Source organism: Salmo salar, chromosome ssa24 (genome assembly GCF_905237065.1).
Source record: "Salmo salar chromosome ssa24, Ssal_v3.1, whole genome shotgun sequence".
NCBI classification, from domain to species: Eukaryota; Metazoa; Chordata; class Actinopteri; order Salmoniformes; family Salmonidae; genus Salmo; species Salmo salar.
Genome location: NC_059465.1, coordinates 45,867,420 through 45,893,132, shown reverse-complemented (window position 1 = coordinate 45,893,132; position 25,713 = coordinate 45,867,420). Strand labels below are relative to the sequence as shown.

Genomic DNA, 25,713 nt, shown 5'->3' with positions numbered 1-25,713 from the left:
AGGCAGCAGTAACCCTGTAACCAGGCAGCAGTAACCCTGTAACCAGGCAGTAGTAACCCTGTAACCAGGCAGCAGTAACCCTGTAACCAGGTAGCTGTAACCCTGTAACCAGGCAGCAGTAACCCTGTAACCAGGCAGCAGTAACCCTGTAACCAGGCAGCAGTAACCCTGTAACCAGGCAGCAGTAACCCTGTAACCAGGCAGCAGTAACCCTGTAACCAGGCAGCAGTAACCCTGTAACCAGGCAGCAGTAACCCTGTAACCAGGCAGCAGTAACCCTGTAACCAGGCAGCAGTAACCTTGTAACTACGCAGAATTAATCCGTCAAAAATAGAAGTTCATCCATAATACGTTGAATTTGGAAGAGAAACTATGAGCTGGGCGATATGGGCAAAAATCCATATCACGATAAATGTACATATTTTCTGCATAACATTAAGTCAGCAAACATTACCATAAAGAGTTTTTAGGGGAGGCACTAGAGCTGGGCGATATGGACAAAAAGTCATAGCGCGATAAATGTAACTATTTTGCTTGATAACAACAAATACAGCAATCTTTTATTGATTTTTACGAGGAGTGTAAGGGGTGCTTACTGGCGGCAGAGAAGTCAGGCGCAGGAGAGCAAAAACGGTGTTTACAACGACGCAGTTTAATAATAATAACCACCGGAAAACAGAACAATCAATCAATGGCTACAAAACCCGTCGCACACCAGACATAACGTGCACAAGCACTTACAATAAACAATTCCGGACAAGGACATGGGGGGGGGGACAGAGGGTTAAATACACACCATGTAATGATGGAATTGAAACCAGGTGTGTGGGAAAACAAGACAAAACAAATGGAAAATGAAAAGTAGATCGATGATGGCTAGAAGACCGGCGACGCCGACCGCCGAAACAAGGAGACGAACCCGACTTGGGCGGAAGTTGTGACGGAGAGAGCTACTTTACGTTAGCGGCAGAGCGCTAGACAATTCCCGTCCTGTGCCAAGTAAGAAAACTGAGATGGTAGCCTATGATTAAAAAAGTAATCTATTTCAATCAATATATCCAAGAAAATGAATGAACTAGAAGCACAAGCATTTCGCTGCACTCGCATTAACATCTGCTAACCATGTGTTATGTGTAACGCGGGTCGTACAAAGGGACCAAGGCGTGTGAAGTGCTCATAATTTACTTTTAATGAAACACTAATACAAAAAAAAAAAAAAAACCGACCATCAACAGTTCCGTCAGGTGCAACAGACACTAAACAGGAAAACAACTACCCACAAACCACAGGGGGGGAAAAAAAAAACACCCCTACTAAATATGACCTTCAATTAGAGGCAACGAGGAACAGCTGCCTCCAATTAAAGGTCAACCCAATAAACCTCAACATAGAAATAGATAAACTAGAAACTCAAACATAGAAATAGAGAACATAGAACAAACACAAAAACACCCCCTGTCACGCCCTGACCACTCTACCATAGAAAATAACAACTTATATTGGTCAGGACGTGACAAGTATGTGACCAGTAAAATTAGATTTGATTTTGATTTGAATGATATTTTGATGTGCAATCTGTCAAAATAGGATCCATAATTATCTGATTTTATTTATGGCTTTTTCAGAGAAATTGCCGACATCTTTGTGCATGTTGTCCTATAGACTAATATTATATATATATATTATACACCACCTGAAGAAAGGGGGGACTTCAAAACACCTAGCTGGATTGCTAACTCTAAATTATGATATTATTGGTACAAAGCCATGTAGGCTAATTGATTCATCTATCAGTAAATGTAGGCTAACGTCCTACAAAAATGTTTCCAGCGTTAGGCCTGGCTACTTGATGTAAGCCTATTCACTGTAAATGGCACGTTCTGCTTGGCTGCGCCGGTCGCATCAAAACCATATTAACTACAGCCTTTCCCCTGTTGTAAAGTGGTACCATTTACCTCAATATTCACAGGTGAGAAATACAGGATATATTCCCAGAAAAGCTGTGACACTCCTCTCTGTAACTAAACCAACAGTAGTTCATTGAAAACTGTTCCCCCCCCCCAGCCCTCCGCAGTAGCATTTTGAGAAACTGTCATATAGGCTTGTGCTTCCCAGAATACATCTCTCCCGCCTCTGTGCGTACAGTTAGGAGAGGGAGTGAGTCAGCAGCCGACAGACCACTCACAAGTCCTCGACTGGCATCTTCATTAAATAGTATCCGCAACAACAACAAAAACGTCAACAGTGAAGAGGCGACTCCGGGATCCTGGCCTTTTAGGCGGAGTTGCAAAGAAAAAGCCATATCTCAGACTGGCCAATAAAAAAATAAAAGATTAAACTGGGTAAAAGAACACAGACACTGGACAGAGGAACTCTGTATTCTACCCGGCACCTCAGAGACTGCTGCCCTATGGTCATGGTCATTGAACACTGGTCACTTTAATAATGTTAATATACTGTTTTACCCACTTCAGAATGTATGTACAGTATACTAGTCAAGGCTTATCCTATATAACTACTGCTGTCCACACCTTTTCTATTCATATACTGTCTATACACACCATCCTATATAACTACTGTCTATACACACCATCCTATATAACTACTGTCTATACACACCATTCTATATAACTACTGTCTATACACACCATTCTATATAACTACTGTCTATACACACCATTCTATATAACTACTGTCTATACTGTCTATAAACACCATTCTATATAACTACTGTCTATACTGTCTATACACACCATCCTATATAACTACTGTCTATACTGTAACACCATCCTATATAACGTACTGTCTATACACACCATCCTATATAACTACTGTCTATACACACCATCCTATATAACTACTGTCTATACACACCATCCTATATAACTACTGTCTATACACACCATCCTATATAACTACTGTCTATACACACCATCCTATATAACTACTGTCTATACACACCATCCTGTATAACTACTGTCTATACACACCATCCTATATAACTACTGTCTATACACACCATCCTATATAACTACTGTCTATAAACACCATTCTATATAACTACTGTCTATACACACCATCCTATATAACTACTGTCTATACACACCATCCTATATAACTACTGTCTATACACACCATCCTATATAACTACTGTCTATACACACCATCCTATATAACTACTGTCTATACACACCATCCTATATAACTACTGTCTATACACACCATCCTATAAAACTACTGTCTATACACACCATTCTATATAACTACTGTCTATACACACCATCCTGTATAACTACTGTCTATACACACCATCCTATATAACTACTTTCTATACACACCATCCTATATAACTACTGTCTATACACACCATCCTATATAACTACTGTCTATACACACCATCCTATAAAACTACTGTCTATACACACCATTCTATATAACTATACTGTCTATACACACCATCCTATATAACTACTGTCTATACACACCATCCTATATAACTACTGTCTATACACACCATCCTATATAACTACTGTCTATACACACCATCATATATAACTACTGTCTATACACACCATCCCATATAACTACTGTCTATACACACCATCCTATATAACTACTGTCTATACACACCATCCTATATAACTACTGTCTAACTGCATACACACCATCCTATATAACTACTGTCTATATAATACACACCATCCTATATAACTACTGTCTGTACACACCATCCTATATAACTACTGTCATACTGTCTATACACACCATCCCATATAACTACTGTCTATACACACCATCCTATATAACTACTGTCTATACACACCATCCTGTATAACTACTGTCTATACACACCATCCTATATAACTACTGTCTATACACACCATCCTATATAACTACTGTCTATACACACCATCCTATATAACTACTGTCTATACACACCATCCTATATAACTACTGTCTATACTGTCTATACACACCATCCTATATAACTACTGTCTATACACACCATCCTATATAACTACTGTCTATACACACCATCCTATATAACTACTGTCTATACACACCATCCTATATAACTACTGTCTATACACACCATCCTATATAACTACTGTCTATACACACCATCCTATATAACTACTGTCTATACACACCATCCTATATAACTACTGTCTATAAACACCATCCTATATAACTACTGTCTATACTGTCTATACACACCATCCTATATAACTACTGTCTATACTGTCTATACACACCATCCTATATAACTACTGTCTATACACACCATCCTATATAACTACTGTCTATATACACCATCCTATATAACTACTGTCTATACTGTCTATACACACCATCCTGTATAACTACTGTCTATACACACCATCCTATATAACTACTGTCTATACTGTCTATACACACCATCCTATATAACTACTGTCTATACACACCATCCTATATAACTACTGTCTATAAACACCATCCTATATAACTACTGTCTATACACACCATTCTATATAACTACTGTCTATACACACCATCCTATATAACTACTGTCTATACACACCATCCTATATAACTACTGTCTATACACACCATCCTATATAACTACTGTCTATACACACCATCCTATATAACTACTGTCTATACACACCATCCTATATAACTACTGTCTATATACACCATCCTATATAACTACTGTCTATACACACCATCCTATATAACTACTGTCTATACACACCATCCTATATAACTACTGTCTATACACACCATCCTATATAACTACTGTCTATACTGTCTATACACACCATCCTATATAACTACTGCCTATACACACCATCCTATATAACTACTGTCTATACTGTCTATACACACCATCCTATATAACTACTGTCTATACACACCATCCTATATAACTACTGTCTATACACACCATCCTATATAACTACTGTCTATACACACCATCCTATATAACTACTGTCTATACTGTCTATACACACCATCCTATATAACTACTGTCTATACTGTCTATACACACCATCCTATATAACTACTGCCTATACACACCATCCTATATAACTACTGTCTATACACACCATCCTATATAACTACTGTCTATACTGTCTATACACACCATCCTATATAACTACTGTCTATACACACCATCCTGTATAACTACTGTCTATACTGTCTATACACACCATCCTATATAACTACTGTCTATACACACCATCCTATATAACTACTGTCTATACACACCATTCTATATAACTACTGCCTATACACACCATCCTATATAACTACTGTCTATATACACCATCCTATATAACTACTGTCTATACACACCATACTATATAACTACTGTCTATACTGTCTATAGACACCATCCTGTATAACTACTGTCTATACTGTCTATATACACCATCCTATATAACTACTGTCTATACACACCATACTATATAACTACTGTCTATACACACCATCCTATATAACTACTGTCTATACACACCATCCTATATAACTACTGTCTATACACACCATCCTATATAACTACTGTCTATACACACCATACTATATAACTACTGTCTATACTGTCTATACACACCATCCTATATAACTACTGTCTATACACACCATCCTATATAACTACTGTCTATACACACCATCCTATATAACTACTGTCTATACTGTCTATACACACCATCCTATATAACTACTGTCTATACTGTCTATACACACCATCCTATATAACTACTGTCATGGGTAGTATGTCTCACTGTGGTATTATGTCACATTGTGAATGTGGATTTAAGCCTGAGGAGAACTCACCAAAACAAAGTTTAGTGGGAAATTGCACTAAACAGTGTGAATAATGTAATAGATTTTGTAGAGGTTTATAGACATGTACAGTATGTATTACTAATGCATCTCATTTCTTAGCGGAATAAAATGGGTGGACAAGTCTGTGCGATATTATAAAATTGTTTTGTTCCTTATTAAAACCTTTTTATTTAAACCACCCATGGTTTTTGACTTTGGAATGTCAGTTGTAGATTCTGATATTGTTGTCATGACAGTCATGGGACGTGGTGAGATGTGGATGGATACGGATGGATACGGATGGATACGGATGGATACGGATTACAGGAGGTAGAGGGTCTGTCAGTAGTTAGAGCTGTACTAGAGGCCGGGCCCCTACCTTGGGGGCTACGTTGCTGTCCTCCTGTAGGCTACACCGCTATCCTCCTGTAGGCTACTGTGCTGCTGTCCTCCTGTAGGCTACTGTGCTGCTGTCCTCCTGTAGGCTACAGCGCTGCTGTCCTCCTGTAGGCTACACCGCTGCTATCCTCCTGTAGACTACACCGCTGCTGTCCTCCTGTAGGCTACACCGCTGCTGTCCTCCTGTAGGCTACACCGCTGCTATCCTCCTGTAGGCTACACCGCTGCTGTCTTCCTGTAGGCTACACCGCTGCTGTCCTCCTGTAGACTACACCGCTGCTGTCCTCCTGTAGGCTACACCGCTGCTGTCCTCCTGTAGGCTACACTGCTGTCCTCCTGTAGGCTACACCGCTGCTGTCCTCCTGGTGGCTACACCGCTGCTGTCCTCCTGTAGATTACACCACTGCTGTCCTCCTGTTGGCTACACCGCTGCTGTCTTCCTGTAGATTACACCACTGCTGTCCTCCTGTAGGCTACACCGCCGCTGTCCTCCTGTAGGCTACACCGCTGCTGTCTTCCTGTAGATTACACCGCTGCTGTCCTCCTGTAGGCTACAATGCTGTCCTCCTGTAGGCTACACCGCTGTCCTCCTGTAGGATACAATGCTGTCCTCCTGTAGGCTACACCGCTGTCCTCCTGTAGGCTACACCGCTGCTGTCTTCCTGTAGATTACACCACTGCTGTCCTCCTGTAGGCTACACCGCTGTCCTCCTGTAGACTACACCGCTGCTGTCTTCCTGTAGATTACACCACTGCTGTCCTCCTGTAGGCTACACCGCTGCTGTCTTCCTGTAGACTACACCGCTGCTGTCCTCCTGTAGATTACACCACCGCGTCCTCCTGTAGGCTACACCACCGCTGTCCTCTTGTAGGCTACACCGCCACTGTCCTCCTGTCCTCCTGTAGGCCACACCACTCCTGTCCTCCTGTAGGCCACACCACTGCTGTCCTCCTGTACGCTGCACCACCGCTGTCCTCCTGTCTTCCTGTAGGCCACACCACCGCTGTCCTCCTGTAGACTACACCACCGCTGTCCTCCTGTAGACTACACCACCACTGTCCTCCTGTAGGCTACACCACCGCTTTCCTCCTGTAGGCTACACTACTGCTGTCCTCCTGTAGGCTAAACAACCGCTGTCCTCCTGTGGGCTACACTACTGCTGTCCTCCTGTAGACTACACCACCGCTGTCCTCCTGTAGGCTACACCACCGCTGTCCTCTTGTAGGCTACACCGCCACTGTCCTCCTGTCCTCCTGTAGGCCACACCACTCCTGTCCTCCTGTAGGCCACACCACTGCTGTCCCCCTGTACGCTGCACCACCGCTGTCCTCCTGTCTTCCTGTAGGCCACACCACTGCTGTCCTCCTGTAGACTACACCACCGCTGTCCTCCTGTAGACTACACCACCACTGTCCTCCTGTAGGCTACACCACCGCTTTCCTCCTGTAGGCTACACTACTGCTGTCCTCCTGTAGGCTAAACAACCGCTGTCCTCCTGTGGGCTACACTACTGCTGTCCTCCTGTAGGCTACACCGCCGCTGTCCTCCTGTAGGCTACACCATGCTGTCCTCCTGTAGGCTACACCACCGCTGTCCTCCGGTCCTCCTGTAGGCTACACCACTGCTGTCCTCCTGTAGGCTACACCACCACTGTCCTCCTGTCCTCCTGTAGGCTACACCACCGCTGTCCTCCTGTAGGCTACACCATGCTGTCCTCCTGTAGGCTACACCACCGCTGTCCTCCTGTAGGCTACACCACCGCTGTCCTCCCTAAAAGTGTTTATTCAAGTTGATCATATCATCTTGGATCCCGACATCAATCACACCATTGGAAGACAAAGCTTGGACTGTAGCCAACAAAAACCTATTCCTGCTCTTTTCCCGTGATCCATCAAACACATTTGGTGTGTCATCATAGTGGTCTCTGATTGGTGGTCATCATTTGGTGTGTCATCATTGGTGGTCTCTGATTGGTGGTCATCATTTGGTGTGTCATCATAGTGGTGGTCTCTGATTGGTGGTCATAATTTGGTGTGTCATCATTAGTGGTCTCTGATTGGTGGTCATAATTTGGTGTGTCATCATTAGTGGTCTCTGATTGGTGGTCATCATTTGGTGTGTCATCATAGTGGTCTCTGATTGGTGGTCATCATTTGGTGTGTCATCATTAGTGGTCTCTGATTGGTGGTCATCATTTGGTGTGTCATCATAGTGGTCTCTGATTGGTGGTCATCATTTGGTGTGTCATCATAGTGGTGGTCTCTGATTGGTGGTCATCATTTGGTGTGTCATCATTAGTGGTCTCTGATTGGTGGTCACGCTGAATTGAATTTCATTAAGAAAACAGAAAAGTGTCATCATGTATTTTTTTCTAAACATATTTTCTGAATTTAACAGTAATCCAAGAAGAAATCATCTCGAATTTCAAAAGTATCTATAAATCTGATTACAATATTGTTGCTGCTAATGTAACGGATTACAGTTACAGATGACATGTAATCCAATACTCCCCAACCCTGGCTACTTGCACGGTAGGAATAGTTTTAGTTCCTCAGCTCCGTGGTCCTGGAATTCTCTCCTGAACATTTAAAAAATTTGATGATCTAGTTTTGTTGGTGGAGTTTAAACACTTGATCGATGTATATATCATAGAAGTATGTAATTGTCTTTAGGATAGCTGTTTTTTTAGTCAAGACTTTTGTGTTTTTTAACGTAACATATAACTGTTGGACTGTATGTGTGTTTATAGTTTTGTTTAATGTTGTGTTTTGTATGTAAGTTGTTTTGTCTGAAACGTGGTTCCCTCTGCTGCTATTGGACCAGGTCTCTCTTGGAAAAGAGATGTTCTCTCAATGAGAAAAACCTGGATAAATAAAGGTTAACTTAAAAAAATGTACTTGCTAACCTCTGTCCACACACTTGGCTAGTTACGGCTACATGCTAAATTAATGTCTGGTTAGCATCTCTGTCCACACACTTGGCTAGTTACGGCTACATGCTAAATTAATGTCTGGTTAGCATCTCTGTCCACACACTTGGCTAGTTACGGCTACATGCTAAATTAATGTCTGGTTAGCATCTCTGTCCACACACTTGGCTAGTTACGGCTACATGCTAAATTAATGTCTGGTTAGCATCTCTGTCCACACACTTGGCTAGTTACGGCTACATGCTAAATTAATGTCTGGTTAGCATCTCTGTCCACACACTTGGCTAGTTACGGCTACATGCTAAATTAATGTCTGGTTAGCATCTCTGTCTACACACTTGGCTAGTTACGGCTACATGCTAAATTAATGTCTGGTTAGCATCTCTGTCCACACACTTGGCTAGTTACGGCTACATGCTAAATTAATGTCTGGTTAGCATCTCTGTCCACAGTTGGTCCACCAAGCTACAGCATCACACTAATGTCCAGGGAACATATTTCATCAGTGGATTAAGACTTCAGCGGCTGACTGAATGGTCATTCCATTAAGTCTAATTCTCTGTGAGTCTCTGTGAGTTTTTGATTAGCGGCATCACATCAAGGCTTAACAAGGTCCCACTGGGTGTCAAGCCAGAGCTAGCCCTTAACATGCCAGTCAAATGGTCTCTGCTGGCTTTGTGTTGTAGTCTGGTCTGTTGTGGTCTGGTCTGTTGTGGTCCAGTCTGGTCTGTTGTGGTCCAGTCTGTTGTGGTCTGGTCTGGTCTGTTGTGGTCTAGTCTGGTCTGTTGTGGTCTAGTCTGTTGTGGTCTGGTCTGGTCTGTTGTGGTCTGGTCTGTTGTGGTCTGGTCTGTTGTGGTCTAGTCTGGTCTGTTGTGGTCTGGTCTGGTCTGTTGTGGTCTGGTCTGTTGTGGTCCAGTCTGGTCTGTTGTGGTCTAGTCTGGTCTGTTGTGGTCTGGTCTGTTGTGGTCCAGTCTGGTCTGTTGTGGTCTGGTCTGTTGTGGTCTAGTCTGGTCTGTTGTGGTCTAGTCTGTTGTGGTCTAGTCTGGTCTGTTGTGGTCTGGTCTGTTGTGGTCTAGTCTGGTCTGTTGTGGTCTGGTCTGTTGTGGTCTGGTCTGTTGTGGTCTAGTCTGGTCTGTTGTGGTCTGGTCTGTTGTGGTCTGGTCTGTTGTGGTCTGGTCTGGTCTGTTGTGGTCTGGTCTGGTCTGTTGTGGTCTGGTCTGTTGTGGTCTGGTCTGTTGTGGTCTAGTCTGGTCTGTTGTGGTCTGGTCTGTTGTGGTCTGGTCTGTTGTGGTCTGGTCTGGTCTGTTGTGGTCTGGTCTGTTGTGGTCTGGTCTGGTCTGTTGTGGTCTAGTCTGGTCTGTTGTGGTCTGGTCTGTTGTGGTCTGGTCTGTTGTGGTCTGGTCTGGTCTGTTGTGGTCTAGTCTGGTCTGTTGTGGTCTAGTCTGTTGTGGTCTAGTCTGTTGTGGTCTAGTCTGGTCTGTTGTGATCTGGTCTGTTGTGGTCTGGTCTGTTGTGGTCTAGTCTGTTGTGGTCTAGTCTGGTCTGTTGTGATCTGGTCTGTTGTGGTCTAGTCTGGTCTGTTGTGATCTGGTCTGTTGTGGTCTGGTCTGTTGTGGTCTAGTCTGTTGTGGTCTAGTCTGGTCTGTTGTGATCTGGTCTGTTGTGGTCTGGTCTGTTGTGATCTGGTCTGTTGTGGTCTAGTCTGGTCTGTTGTGGTCTAGTCTGGTCTGTTGTGGTCTAGTCTGTTGTGGTCTAGTCTGGTCTGTTGTGGTCTAGTCTGGTCTGTTGTGGTCTGGTCTGTTGTGGTCCAGTCTGGTCTGTTGTGGTCTGGTCTGTTGTGGTCCAGTCTGGTCTGTTGTGGTCTAGTCTGGTCTGTTGTGGTCTAGTCTGTTGTGGTCTAGTCTGGTCTGTTGTGGTCTAGTCTGTTGTGGTCTAGTCTGGTCTGTTGTGATCTGGTCTGTTGTGGTCTAGTCTGGTCTGTTGTGGTCTAGTCTGGTCTGTTGTGGTCTAGTCTGTTGTGGTCTAGTCTGGTCTGTTGTGGTCTAGTCTGTTGTGGTCTAGTCTGGTCTGTTGTGGTCTGGTCTGTTGTGGTCTAGTCTGGTCTGTTGTGGTCTAGTCTGTTGTGGTCTAGTCTGGTCTGTTGTGGTCTAGTCTGTTGTGGTCTAGTCTGGTCTGTTGTGGTCTGGTCTGTTGTGGTCTAGTCTGGTCTGTTGTGGTCTGGTCTGTTGTGGTCCAGTCTGGTCTGTTGTGGTCTGGTCTGTTGTGGTCTAGTCTGTTGTAGTCTGGTCTGTTGTGATCTGGTCTGTTGTGATCTAGTCTGGTCTGTTGTGGTCTAGTCTGGTCTGTTGTGGTCTGGTCTGTTGTGGTCCAGTCTGGTCTGTTGTGGTCTAGTCTGGTCTGTTGTGGTCTAGTCTGTTGTGGTCTGGTCTGGTCTGTTGTGGTCTGGTCTGTTGTGGTCTGGTCTGTTGTGGTCTAGTCTGGTCTGTTGTGGTCTAGTCTGTTGTGGTCTAGTCTGGTCTGTTGTGGTCTAGTCTGGTCTGTTGTGGTCTAGTCTGGTCTGTTGTGTTCTGGTCAGTTGTGGTCTGGTCTGGTCTGTTGTGATCTGGTCTGTTGTGGTCTAGTCTGGTCTGTTGTGGTCTAGTCTGGTCTGTTGTGGTCTAGTCTGTTGTGGTCTAGTCTGGTCTGTTGTGGTCTGGTCTGTTGTGGTCTGGTCTGTTGTGGTCTAGTCTGGTCTGTTGTGGTCTAGTCTGTTGTGATCTAGTCTGGTCTGTTGTGGTCTGGTCTGTTGTGGTCTAGTCTGGTCTGTTGTGGTCTGGTCAGTTGTGGTCTAGTCTGTTGTGGTCTAGTCTGGTCTGTTGTGGTCTGGTCTGGTCTGTTGTGTTGTGATCTAGTCTGGTCTCTTGTAGTCTGGTCTCTTGTGGTCTGGTCTGTTGTGATCTGGTCTGTTGTGATCTGGTCTGTTGTGATCTGGTCTCTTGTGGTCTGGTCTGGTCTGTTGTAGTCTGGAGGGCAGATGTTAAGAATAAATGAGATCCTGGTACATTTAGCTACACCACACAGCAGCAGCAGCAGTCAGAGATACAGCAGGAATCAGAGCAGAATGAAAGTCGACCTGAGGAGGAATCAGAGCAGAATGAAAGTCGACCTGAGGAGGAATCAGAGCAGAATGAAAGTCGACCTGAGGAGGAATCAGAGCAGAATGAAAGTCGACCTGAGGAGGAATCAGAGCAGAATGAAAGTCGACCTGAGGAGGAATCAGAGCGGAATGAAAGTCGACCTGAGGAGGAATCAGAGCAGAATGAATGTCGACCTGAGGAGGAATCAGAGCAGAATGAATGTCGACCTGAGGAGGAATCAGAGCAGAATGAATGTCGACCTGAGGAGGAATCAGAGCAGAATGAATGTCGACCTGAGGAGTAGTGGAGGAGGAATCAGAGCAGAATGAAAGTCGACCTGAGGAGGAATCAGAGCAGAATGAAAGTCGACCTGAGGAGGAATCAGAGCAGAATGAAAATCGACCTGAGGAGGAATCAGAGCAGAATGAATGTCGACCTGAGGAGGAATCAGAGCGGAATATTCTGCTTCCAGAATATTCAGAAATTCACAACTCATTGGGAATGGAGGTTTAATATCACATTTACATGAAATCAGTTATCACTCATTAACAGCACCTTGCCTACACAGCTACACTCTCTGGACAGCATGGAAACACACTGTAATGTAGACAGTTATGAGATGTATGTTTGTTGACTATATTTGAAATATGCACTTAATTTCAGTTCATTTTAGAGTATTTTGTAATTTTTTTTGTTTTTTTTTAAAAGACTGAGAGAAAAAAATGGAATTATAATCCTGCTCTCTGTAGCTATCATCATGTGTTTATAGAAGTTTAATGTCTGAATGTACGCTTTATAAAGATACAGGAAATATAACATTACTGAATATTCTCACAGGGACACCTTGACTTTACAATGCGGTCTTGTTATGACACAGCATTATGTCTGTCAGTCATTTGTGAAGCCTTATTTGAATAATGAGTATTTTAATCATTTGGGCCGTTTTCCTGTTTGATGTTTTAAGGTTTCCTGAGCACCCCTGGTTGAAACTAACAAAAAAAAAAATTTTAAACGACGCTCTGCTTTTTTCTTAGTTCTCAAGTACTCTGCCCCTCCTGGTACAAACTGCAGACAGACTTCTATTGTAGCCTACATGCTAAAAATACTGCATATGGTTGAACTTTTTCTGGCTCAGCCATTGTGTTGGATCCATGGCTTGCGTCACAAACGGCATCACATTCACTATGTAGTGCCCTACTTTCGATCAGAACCCCATGGGCTCTAGTTAAAAGTAGTGCACTAAGTAGGGGAATCGGATGTCGTTTGTGACAAAAGCCTATCCCTCAAAGCCCTCCTACTGCTGGGAGAGAGAACTCATTTAGTACATTGGGAGTTTGATTGAGCCGACACCAGAATAATGTTAATTGGGTCTGCTGTTGCTCATAAACACTCTCAAGTTATTCTTGGAGGAACCCGTGGGGGAAAACCTATTTGTGAACCTCTCTACTTTTTAAACAGGATGTGCAAAGTCGTGGTGTGTGTGTGTGTGTGTGTGTGTGTGTGAATTAAGTTATCGACAAGTTCTGTCATTTTAACATATGCAAGTTGACTTGCCTGCTTTCTATTGAGCCGCACAGAGCCTCTTAGCCTGCCAGTTTCACCGGGCTACAGTGTTGAGTCAACCAGGAACTGAGAAAATGTAAAAGTACACCGCCATGTTCGTTAAAGATCGTATTGAAGTATTAGATGATCAGATCACAGGCGACAACAATAATGTTATTTTCCATTTACTATAACCACTGCTTATTTATTGACAGTTACTGTACACACCTGCTTTGTTCTGTCACTTTACGACAACAGTTTTTTTTCTTCTAAAATACATTGGATTGATTGATTGACTGAATTATTGATTATTATTTGGATAATCATGTTTGTGTGTGTTTCTTCATTCTCCTCCAGGGTGTCCTTCTCCGTGCACGTGTCTGACGACTACCCAGGTAAGGACCGCGTCGTGCCTTCACTGACATGACTTCTCTGCGTCTCTACCGTAATATCATCGCAAACCATCGTCTACTTCCTTATTTTTAGTCTAATGACCCCTGACCTCAGGCCTGAGTGATTCACATCGCAGACTGCCAACCAGGTCATGAACCATAACGCCACGTTGATTCTGAAAACCACAGATTTTTCTTTCCTCCTCTAGTGTGACTGTCGCCGAGCCCCAGGTTCTTATACAGTCAATGAGCTATTATGTCATATATATCTCATATTATGTCACTGTGATATGAGGAGAAAATCCCTGCTTTGGGATGTGTCACGCAATGGAGCGTAATATCCATGAAAGATGAATTACTTACAACTGTCTGAGTTGAAAGGTGAACCACGGGTAGTGGGTCTAGTCAGTGGAACTATCTGAGTTGAAAGGTGGACCACGGGTAGTAGGTCTAGTCAGTGGAACTGTCTGAGTTGAAAGGTGAACCACGGGTAGTGGGTCTAGTCAGTGGAACTGTCTGAGTTGAAAGGTGGACCACGGGTAGTAGGTCTAGTCAGTAGAACTGTCTGAGTTGAAAGGTGGACCACGGGTAGTAGGTCTAGTCAGTGGAACTATCTGAGTTGAAAGGTGGACCACGGGTAGTAGGTCTAGTCAGTGGAACTGTCTGAGTTGAAAGGTGGACCACGGGTAGTAGGTCTAGTCAGTGGAACTGTCTGAGTTGAAAGGTGGACCACGGGTAGTGGGTCTAGTCAGTGGAACTGTCTGAGTTGAAAGGTGGACCACGGGTAGTGGGTCTAGTCAGTGGAACTGTCTGAGTTGAAAGGTGGACCACGGGTAGTGGGTCTAGTCAGTAGAACTGGCTGATTTGAAAGGTGGACCACGGGTAGTGGGTCTAGTGAGTTGAAAGGTGAACCACGGGTAGTGGGTCTAGTCAGTGGAACTGTCTGAGTTGAAAGGTGGACCACGGGGTACCGGTTGCCCCATGCCAGGTATCGTGCGTAAAGTCTGTTTATTGATGAATGTTGTTTAATTTCTTTCTTTCTTCAACACAGACAACACGTATGTGTCAAACTCTGAAAACGAGGATGAGGTACTAGTCACCAGAGATCCCATCCCCGTCATCTTCCACAGAATCGCAACAGGTACGTTTATGTCAGAATGTCCGTATTGCATTGTCAAGGATAGACTGATCTCTTTGAATCTGAAATAAATACTTTGAATACAGAAACATTTCTGAAATATTTCCTGACTGTCTGTATTCTGTACAGGTAAACTAGTGCATTGTCAAAGTTATTATAATCTGCGTAAATACTTAAATGTTTTGAATTGTTTTCTTATCGTCTTGTCATCTTCAATACCCTGGTACTTGCCTACGGAGCAGCAAGGGGATCTGCCTCTCCCTACTTTCAGGCTATTCCCAAACCCAACACCTTAACCTGACACCCCAGCACTCTGTTCTGCCACCTCTGGTGTCTTGGCTCTCCCACGGGAAGGCAGCTATTGCTCAGCCCAGTCAAAGCTCCTCTCTGTCCTGGCACCCCAATGGTGGAACAAGCTTTCACCCTAACAGGCAATGACTTCTGAAACTCTACCTCTTTAAATAAATCCCATTAAAAACCCTCTGAAACTCTACTTCTTTAAATAAATCCCATTAATAAAACCCTCTGAAACCCTACCTCTTTAAATAAATCCCATAAAAACCTCTGAAACCCTACCTCTTTAAATAAATCCCATAAAAACCTCTGAAACTCTACCTCTTTAAATAAATCCCATAAATAACAGTTGTCTTTTCCTACTAGCACTGACTTCTCTGATAACTGTATTGCTGAGGACAGTGTAACTTGATACAATTGTGATGTGTTGTTGTCTCACTTAGCTATCTTCAGACGAATGCGCTAATGTAAGTGTCTCTGAATAGGAGCGTTTTGCCGAATGACTACAATGTATATAGCCGCCTCCAGACACATCTAACTGACAAGCTCGTAAACACAACAATTCTATACCTTTCTAACCTTGTTCCCTCAGTCTTTCAGGCTGATGGGAGGCTGCTGTCAGATTGAACAACAGGATGGAGTGTATAATATATTGAACAACAGGATGTTGTAGTAGCTATATGGGCCTCCCTATGGGAGCTGGTCAAAAGTAGTGCACTATATATATATATAGGGAATAGGGGTGCCATATAGTGTAGATAAATACACCTCCTGACTAATGTGTGTTGCTGTCAACAGAGATTACGATCGACAATGACGCCAGCTGCTGCCTGTCCATCAAGACAAAACTTCAGTTAGACAAAAACCAGGTGAGCTACACCTCACTCCACTGATTAATAACACATTGTAAAGGCTCATTATAACATGTAATAACTGTGTTGTAACCTGTAATAACTGTGTTATAACCTATAATAACTGTGCTGTAACCTGTAATAACTGTGTTATAACCTGTAATAACTGTGTTATAACCTATAATAACTCTGCTGTAACCTGTAATAACTGTGTTATAACCTGTAATAACTGTGTTATAACCTATAATAACTGTGTTATAACCTGTAATAACTCTGCTGTAACCTGTAATAACTGTGTTATAACCTGTAATAACTGTGTTATAACCTGTAATAACTGTGTTATAACCTATAATAACTGTGCTGTAACCTGTAATATCTGTGTTGTAACCTGTAATAACTGTCTTATAACTGTAATAACTGTAATAACTGTCTTAAAACTGTGTTATAAACAGTAATAAATGTGTTGTAACCTGTAATAACTGTGTTATAACATGTAATAACTGTGTTATAACATGTAATAACTGTGTTATAACCTATAATTGTGTTTTTCGATTTCTGTATACATTTTGATCTCTTTTTCCATTATCGAATGAAATATACCTTCCTGCAACCCGCCTCACCCAATGGGGTACGAATCTGCTATTTTTATAGACCTTATAACTGGAACCTCCATCAGAGCTAGCCTTCAGCAGCTAACCAGCTAATTAGCTACTAGCTATTTAGTCATTGTTAGCCACTGCTAGCAGTCTTTACCTTTAGCACAGACACCAGCCGCTTTAGCCCGGATAGCCCGGATAATATCTGCCAGTCTGCACAGCGTGATATCAGCCCTGAGCATATCGGACTGCTCCCCCCCCCCACTATGTCACCGGATTCCTGCCGCAAGCTCTGGACCATTACACCGGATCATCGCAGCTAGCTAGCGGCTACCGAGTGGAGATCGTGGCTAACGCCCCTGTCCAAAAGCAAGCACCAGTTAGCCACGAGCTAGGCCCATTACCCCGGCTAACAAACGAAATACACCAACTACAATACCTCTCTTGCCAACTGGCCTGGACCCTTTTGTCGACACGGAGCCCCGCCGATCCATCACGACTGGTCTGCCGACGTAATTTGGCCGATGTGCTCTCAACCGGCCTCTGCGTCGTTGATGTCGGTGAGGACCCAGCTGCTAGCCCTGGCCCGCTAGCTCCCCGAACGCCGTGTCTCCCGCTCGCCTAGCGTAGTAATCGACTTCCAAGTGGCTCCCTGTTTTGTCCATTGCTGCTAATTGGATCCTATGATCACTCGGCTAAACAGCTGATGCCTACTGGACTGTTCATTAACACGGTACTTCATTTTGTTTATCTGTCGGCCCCCAGCCTCAAACTCAGGCCCTGTGTCTAGCTAACTGTCCACTCATCATCATTTACCCGTTGTTGTTGTCTTAGCTGTTTAGATTTACATTTTAGTCATTTGGCAGACACTCTTATCCAGAGCGACTTACAGTAGTGAATGCATACATTTCATTTCATGCATTTTTTTTTGTACTGGCCCCCCATGGGAATCGAACCCACAACTCTGGCATTGCACACACCATGCTGGCATTGCAAACACCATGCTGGCATTGCAAACACCATGCTCTACCAACTGAGCCACAGGATTTACCCGTTGTTGTCTTAGCCCTCCCAATCAACACCTGTGATTGCTTTATGCCTCCCTCTAATGTCAATATGCCTTGTATACTGTTGTTTAGGGTAGCGTTCATTGCTTTGTTTTACTGTGGAGCCCCTAGTCCCGCTCAACATGCCTCAGTGAGCTCCCTTGCCTCACCCCCCGCACATGCGGAGACCGCACCTAGCTTAACTGGTGCTTCCAGAGATGCAGCCTCTCTCATCGTCACGCAATGCTTAGGTTTACCTCCACTGTACTAGCACCCTAGCATGCCCTTGTCTGTGAATTAAGCCCTGGAACTATCCTACCACACCCAGAAGTATGCTCCTTTTACTCTCTGTTCCGAACGCACTAGACGACTAGTTCTTATAGCCTTTAGCCGTACCCTTACCCTACTCCTCCTCTGGAGATGTAGAGGTTAACCCAGGACCTGCAGCCTCTAGCTCCACTCCCATTCCCCAGGCGCTCTCATTTGTTGACTTTGTAACCGGAAAAGCCTTGGGTTCATGCGTATTAACATCAGAAGTCTCCTCCCTAAGTTTGCTTTATTCATTGTTTTAGCACACTCCGCCAACCCTGATGTCCTAGACGTGTCTGAATCCTGGCTTAGGAAGGCCACCAAAAATTCTAAATTGTAAATACTTTGCCACTACTGGCCTATTTATTGCCTTACCTCCTTACTTCATTTGCACACACTGTATACAGATTTTTCTATTGTGTTATTGACAGTATGTTTGTTTTACTCCATGTGTAACTCTGTGTTGTTGTTTTTGTCACACTGCTTTGCTTTATCTTGGCCAGGTCGCAGTTGTAAATGAGAACTTGTTCTCAACTAGCCTACCTGGTTAAATAAAGGTGAAATAAAATAAAAATGAAACTGACCTGTTCACCGCACCTGCTGTCTTTAACTCCGAATGATCGGCTGTGAAAAGCCAAACCTGGTTAAATAAAGGTGAAAAAAAAAAACATGAGAGAGCTGCCCAGTGACACGAGCCTACCAGATGAGCTAAGTAACTTCAGTGCTCGCTTCGAGGCAAGTAACACTGAAACATGCATGAGAGCATCAGCCGTTCCGGATGACTGTGTGATCACGCTCTCCGCAGCCGATGTGAGTAAGACCTTTAAACAGGTCAACATTCACAAGGCCGCAGGGCCAGACAGATTACCAGGACGTGTACTCCGAGCATGCGCTGACCAACTGGCAAGGGTCTTCACTGACATTTTCAACCTCTCCCTGTCTGAGTCTGTAATATCAACATGTTTCAAGCAGACCACCGTAGTCCCTGTGCCCAAGAACACTAAGGCAACCTGCCTAAATGACTACCGACCCGTAGCACTCACGTCTGTAGCCATGAAGTGCTTAGAAAGGCTGGTCATGACTCACATCAACACCATTATCCCAGACACTCTGGACCCACTCCAATTTGCATACCGCCCCAACAGATCCACAGATGATGTAATCTCTATTGCACGCCACACTGCCCTTTCCCACCTGGACAAAAGGAACACCTATGTGAGAATGCTATTTATTGACTACAGCTCAGCATCCTGTAATAACTGGTTATAACATGTAATAACTGTGTTATAACATGTAATAACTGTTAAACTGTAATAACTGTGTTATAGCATGTAATAACTGTTATAGCATGTAATAACTGTTATAACATGCAATAACCATTATAAACTGTAAGAACTGTGTTATAACATGTAATAACGGTTAAACTGTAATAACTGTTTTAAACTGTAATATGTGTTATAAACTGTAATAACTGTGTTATAAACATAACTGTTATAACATGTAATAACTGTGTTATAAACAGTAACTGTTATAACATGTAACAACTGTGTTATAAACTTTAATAATGTGTAATAACGTCCCCCAGTGCCACTATGCCATAGAGGAGGACTCTGAGGGGGATGCTGACTCTGAGGAGTTTTACTATGGAGGTCAGGTAAGCATCAAGACACACATACACACACATGTTTTACTATCCTCGTGGGGACCAAACAATTGATTCCCATTCAAAATCCTATTTTCCCTAACCCTTAACCTAACCTTAACCCTAACCCCATACCCCTAACCCTAAACCCTAATTCTAACCCTACACTGTAAACACCAAGGCATTTTTTTCCCCTCTCAAATACTTATAGTAAGTTGAACTGAAAATCAATGGAATGTCATAATAACTTCAACTGTTATGTGGTACTGACTCAAAACGAAATGAAAAGTCCCACCAACTCAAGTTATGGTAACAAATGCACTTTTTCCCAGCATGCTCTAATGCAGGTTGATTTTTAATATCTGTGTGTTTGGATGTACAAATCAAATCAAAGTTTATTTGTCACGTGCGCCGAATACAACAGGTGTAGTAGACCTCACAGTGAAATGCTGAATACAACAGGTGTAGTAGACCTCACAGTGAAATGCTGAATACAACAGGTGTAGTAGACCTCACAGTGAAATGCTGAATACAACAGGTGTAGTAGACCTCACAGTGAAATGCTGAATACAACAGGTGTAGTAGACCTCACAGTGAAATGCTGAATACAACAGGTGTAGTAGACCTCACAGTGAAATGCTGAATACAACAGGTGTAGTAGACCTTACAGTGAAATGCTGAATACAACAGGTGTAGTAGACCTCACAGTGAAATGCTGAATACAACAGGTGTAGTAGACCTTACAGTGAAATGCTGAATACAACAGGTGTAGTAGACCTTACAGTGAAATGCTGAATACAACAGGTGTAGTAGACCTCACAGTGAAATGCTGAATACAACAGGTGTAGTAGACCTCACAGTGAAATGCTGAATACAACAGGTGTAGTAGACCTCACAGTGAAATGCTGAATACAACAGGTGTAGTAGACCTCACAGTGAAATGCTGAATACAACAGGTGTAGTAGACCTCACAGTGAAATGCTGAATACAACAGGTGTAGTAGACCTCACAGTGAAATGCTGAATACAACAGGTGTAGTAGACCATACAGTGAAATGCTGAATACAACAGGTGTAGTAGACCTTACAGTGAAATGCTGAATACAACAGGTGTAGTAGACCTTACAGTGAAATGCTGAATACAACAGGTGTAGTAGACCATACAGTGAAATGCTGAATACAACAGGTGTAGGACCTTACAGTGAAATGCTGAATACAACAGGTGTAGTAGACCTCACAGTGAAATGCTGAATACAACAGGTATAGTAGACCTTACAGTGAAATGCTGAATACAACAGGTGTAGTAGACCTCACAGTGAAATGTTTACTTACAGGCTCTAACCAATAGTGCAAAAAAGGTATTAGGTGAACAATAGGTAGGTAAAGAAATAAAACAACAGTAAAAAGACAGGCTACATACAGTAGAGAGGCTATATACAGTAGAGAGGCTATATACAGTAGAGAGGCTATATACAGTAGAGAGGCTATATACAGTAGAGAGGTTATATACAGTAGAGGCTGTATACAGTAGAGAGGCTATATACAGTAGAGGCTATATACAGTAGAGAGGCTATATACAGTAGAGAGGTTATATACAGTAGAGAGGCTACATACAGTAGAGAGGCTATATACAGTAGAGAGGCTATATACAGTAGAGAGGTTATATACAGTAGAGGCTAAATACAGTAGAGAGGCTATATACAGTAGAGAGGCTATATACAGTAGCGAGGCTATATACAGTAGCGAGGCTATATACAGTAGAGAGGCTATATACAGTAGAGCGGATATATACAGTAGAGAGGCTGTATACAGTAGAGAGGCTATATACAGTAGAGGCTATATACAGTAGAGAGGGTATATACAGTAGAGAGGCTATATACAGTAGCGAGGCTATATACAGTAGAGAGGCTATATACAGTAGAGAGGATATATACAGTAGAGAGGCTGTATACAGTAGAGAGGCTATATACAGTAGAGGCTATATACAGTAGAGAGGCTGTATACAGTAGAGAGGCTATATACAGTAGAGAGGCTGTATACAGTAGAGAGGCTATAAACAGTAGAGATGCTATAAACAGTAGAGAGGCTATATACAGTATAGAGGTTATATACAGTAGAGAGGCTATATACAGTAGAGAGGCTATATACAGTAGAGAGGCTATATACAGTAGAGAGGTTATATACAGTAGAGAGGCTATATACAGTAGAGAGGCTATATACAGTAGAGAGGCTATATACAGTAGAGAGGCTATATACAGTAGAGGATATAACAGTAGCGAGCCTATAACAGTAGCGAGGCTATATACAGTAGAGAGGTTATATACAGTAGAGAGGCTGTATACAGTAGAGAGGCTATATACAGTAGAGAGGATATATACAGTAGAGGCTATATACAGTAGAGAGGCTGTATACAGTAGAGAGGCTATATACAGTAGAGAGGCTGTATACAGTAGAGAGGCTATATACAGTAGCGAGGCTATATACAGTAGAGGCTATATACAGTAGAGAGGATATATACAGTAGAGGCTATAACAGTAGCGAGCCTATAACAGTAGCGAGGCTATATACAGTAGAGAGGCTATATACAGTAGAGAGGCTGTATACAGTAGAGAGGCTATATACAGTAGAGAGGCTGTATACAGTAGAGAGGCTATATACAGTAGAGAGGCTATATACAGTAGAGAGGCTATATACAGTAGAGAGGCTATATACAGTAGAGAGGCTATATACAGTAGAGAGGATATATACAGTAGAGAGGTTATATACAGTAGAGAGGCTACATACAGTAGAGAGGTTATATACAGTAGAGAGGCTATATACAGTGGAGAGGCTATATACAGTAGAGAGGCTATATACAGTAGAGAGGTTATATACAGTAGAGGCTAAATACAGTAGAGAGGCTATATACAGTAGAGAGGCTATATACAGTAGCGAGGCTATATACAGTAGAGTGGCTATATACAGTAGAGAGGATATATACAGTAGAGAGGCTGTATACAGTAGAGAGGCTATATACAGTAGAGGCTATATACAGTAGAGAGGCTATATACAGTAGAGAGGCTATATACAGTAGCGAGGCTATATACAGTAGAGAGGCTATATACAGTAGAGAGGATATATACAGTAGAGAGGCTGTATACAGTAGAGAGGCTATATACAGTAGAGGCTATATACAGTAGAGAGGCTGTATACAGTAGAGAGGCTATATACAGTAGAGAGGCTATATACAGTAGAGAGGCTATATACAGTAGAGAGGCTATATACAGTAGAGAGGCTATATACAGTAGCGAGCCTATAACAGTAGCGAGGCTATATACAGTAGAGAGGTTATATACAGTAGAGAGGCTGTATACAGTAGAGAGGCTATATACAGTAGAGAGGATATATACAGTAGAGGCTATATACAGTAGAGAGGCTGTATACAGTAGAGAGGCTATATACAGTAGAGAGGCTGTATACAGTAGAGAGGCTATATACAGTAGCGAGGCTATATACAGTAGAGGCTATATACAGTAGAGAGGATATATACAGTAGAGGCTATAACAGTAGCGAGCCTATAACAGTAGCGAGGCTATATACAGTAGAGAGGCTATATACAGTAGAGAGGCTGTATACAGTAGAGAGGCTATATACAGTAGAGAGGCTGTATACAGTAGAGAGGCTATATACAGTAGAGAGGCTATATACAGTAGAGAGGCTATAACAGTAGAGAGGCTATATACAGTAGAGAGGCTATATACAGTAGAGAGGTTATATACAGTAGAGAGGCTGTATACAGTAGAGAGGCTATATACAGTAGAGAGGCTATACACAGTAGAGAGGCTGTATACAGTAGAGAGGCTATATACAGTAGAGAGGCTATAACAGTAGAGACGCTATATACAGTAGAGAGGCTATATACAGTAGAGAGGCTGTATACAGTAGAGAGGCTGTATACAGTAGAGAGGCTATATACAGGCACCGGTTAGTCGGGCTAATTGAGGTAATTGACGTAATTGAGTGATTGATTGATTAATGCTACACAAACATAAATAACATTTTTCTAAACTAATCCAATAATTTAGTTAGATTATTTGCACCCGTTACTGAAATGGTTGTTCCAGTTTAAGTGGCTTAGGTAGTCTCCTCACACTCTTCCTAACTCCTAACTCTGTTCCTAACTCTGTTCCTAACTCCTAACTCTGTTCCTAACTCCTAACTCTGTTCCTAACTCTGTTCCTAACTCCTAACTCTGTTCCTAACTCCTAACTCTGTTCCTAACTCCTAACTCTGTTCCTATCTCCTAACTCTGTTACTCTGTTCCTAACTCCTAACTCTGTTCCTAACTCCTAACTCTGTTCCTAACTCCTAACTCTGTTCCTAACTCCTAACTCTGTTCCTAACTCCTAACTCTGTTCCTAACTCCTAACTCTGTTCCTAACTCCTAACTCTGTTCCTAACTCCTAACTCTGTTCCTAACTCCTAACTCTGTTCCTATCTCCTAACTCTGTTCCTAACTCCTAACTCTGTTCCTAACTCCTAACTCTGTTCCTAACTCCTAACTCTGTTCCTAACTCCTAACTCTGTTCCTAACTCCTAACACTGTTCCTAACTCTGTTCCTAACTCCTAACTCTGTTCCTATCTCCTAACTCTGTTCCTAACTCCTAACTCTGTTCCTAACTCCTAACTCTGTTCCTAACTCCTAACTCTGTTCCTAACTCCTAACTCTGTTCCTAACTCTGTTCCTAACTCCTAACTCTGTTCCTAACTCCTAACTCTGTTCCTAACTCCTAACTCTGTTCCTAACTCTGTTCCTAACTCTGTTCCTATCTCCTAACTCTGTTCCTAACTCCTAATTCTGTTCCTAACTCCTAACTCTGTTCCTAACTCCTAACTCTGTTCCTAACTCCTAACTCTGTTCCTAACTCCTAACTCTGTTCCTAACTCCTAACTCTGTTCCTATCTCCTAACTCTGTTCCTATCTCCTAACTCTGTTCCTAACTCCTAACTCTGTTCCTAACTCTGTTCCTAACTCCTAACTCTGTTCCTAACTCCTAACTCTGTTCCTAACTCCTAACTCTGTTCCTAACTCCTAACTCTGTTCCTAACTCCTAACTCTGTTCCTAACTCTGTTCCTAACTCCTAACTCTGTTCCTAACTCTGTTCCTAACTCCTAACTCTGTTCCTATCTCCTAACTCTGTTCCTATCTCCTAACTCTGTTCCTATCTCCTAACTCTGTTCCTAACTCCTAACTCTGTTCCTAACTCCTAACACTGTTCCTAACTCTGTTCCTATCTCCTAACTCTGTTCCTAACTCTGTTCCTAACTCCTAACTCTGTTCCTAACTCTGTTCCTAACTCCTAACTCTGTTCCTAACTCCTAACTCTGTTCCTAACTCGTAACTCTGTTCCTAACTCCTAACTCTGTTCCTAACTCCTAACTCTGTTCGTAACTCCTAACTCTGTTCCTAACTCTGTTCCTAACTCCTAACTCTGTTCCTAACTCTGTTCCTATCTCCTAACTCTGTTCCTAACTCTGTTCCTAACTCCTAACTCTGTTCCTAACTCTGTTCGTAACTCCTAACTCTGTTCCTAACTCCTAACTCTGTTCCTAACTCTGTTCATATCTCCTAACTCTGTTCCTATCTCCTAACTCTGTTCCT

The 25,713-nt window shown here is 42.7% G+C and overlaps 1 protein-coding gene across 2 annotated transcripts in view; it reads left to right on the top strand.

Moving 5' to 3' along the window:
• Positions 1–25,713, top strand: part of parp8 (poly (ADP-ribose) polymerase family, member 8) — a 99,042-nt gene that overhangs the window by 15,706 nt on the left and 57,623 nt on the right. For both annotated transcript variants that reach the window (XM_045706660.1, XM_045706661.1), the window contains 4 exons: positions 14,162–14,199; positions 15,248–15,337; positions 16,427–16,497; positions 20,016–20,084. In XM_045706660.1, the coding sequence (XP_045562616.1) occupies positions 14,162–14,199; positions 15,248–15,337; positions 16,427–16,497; positions 20,016–20,084 (268 nt within the window). The remainder of the gene's footprint in view (positions 1–14,161; positions 14,200–15,247; positions 15,338–16,426; positions 16,498–20,015; positions 20,085–25,713) is intronic.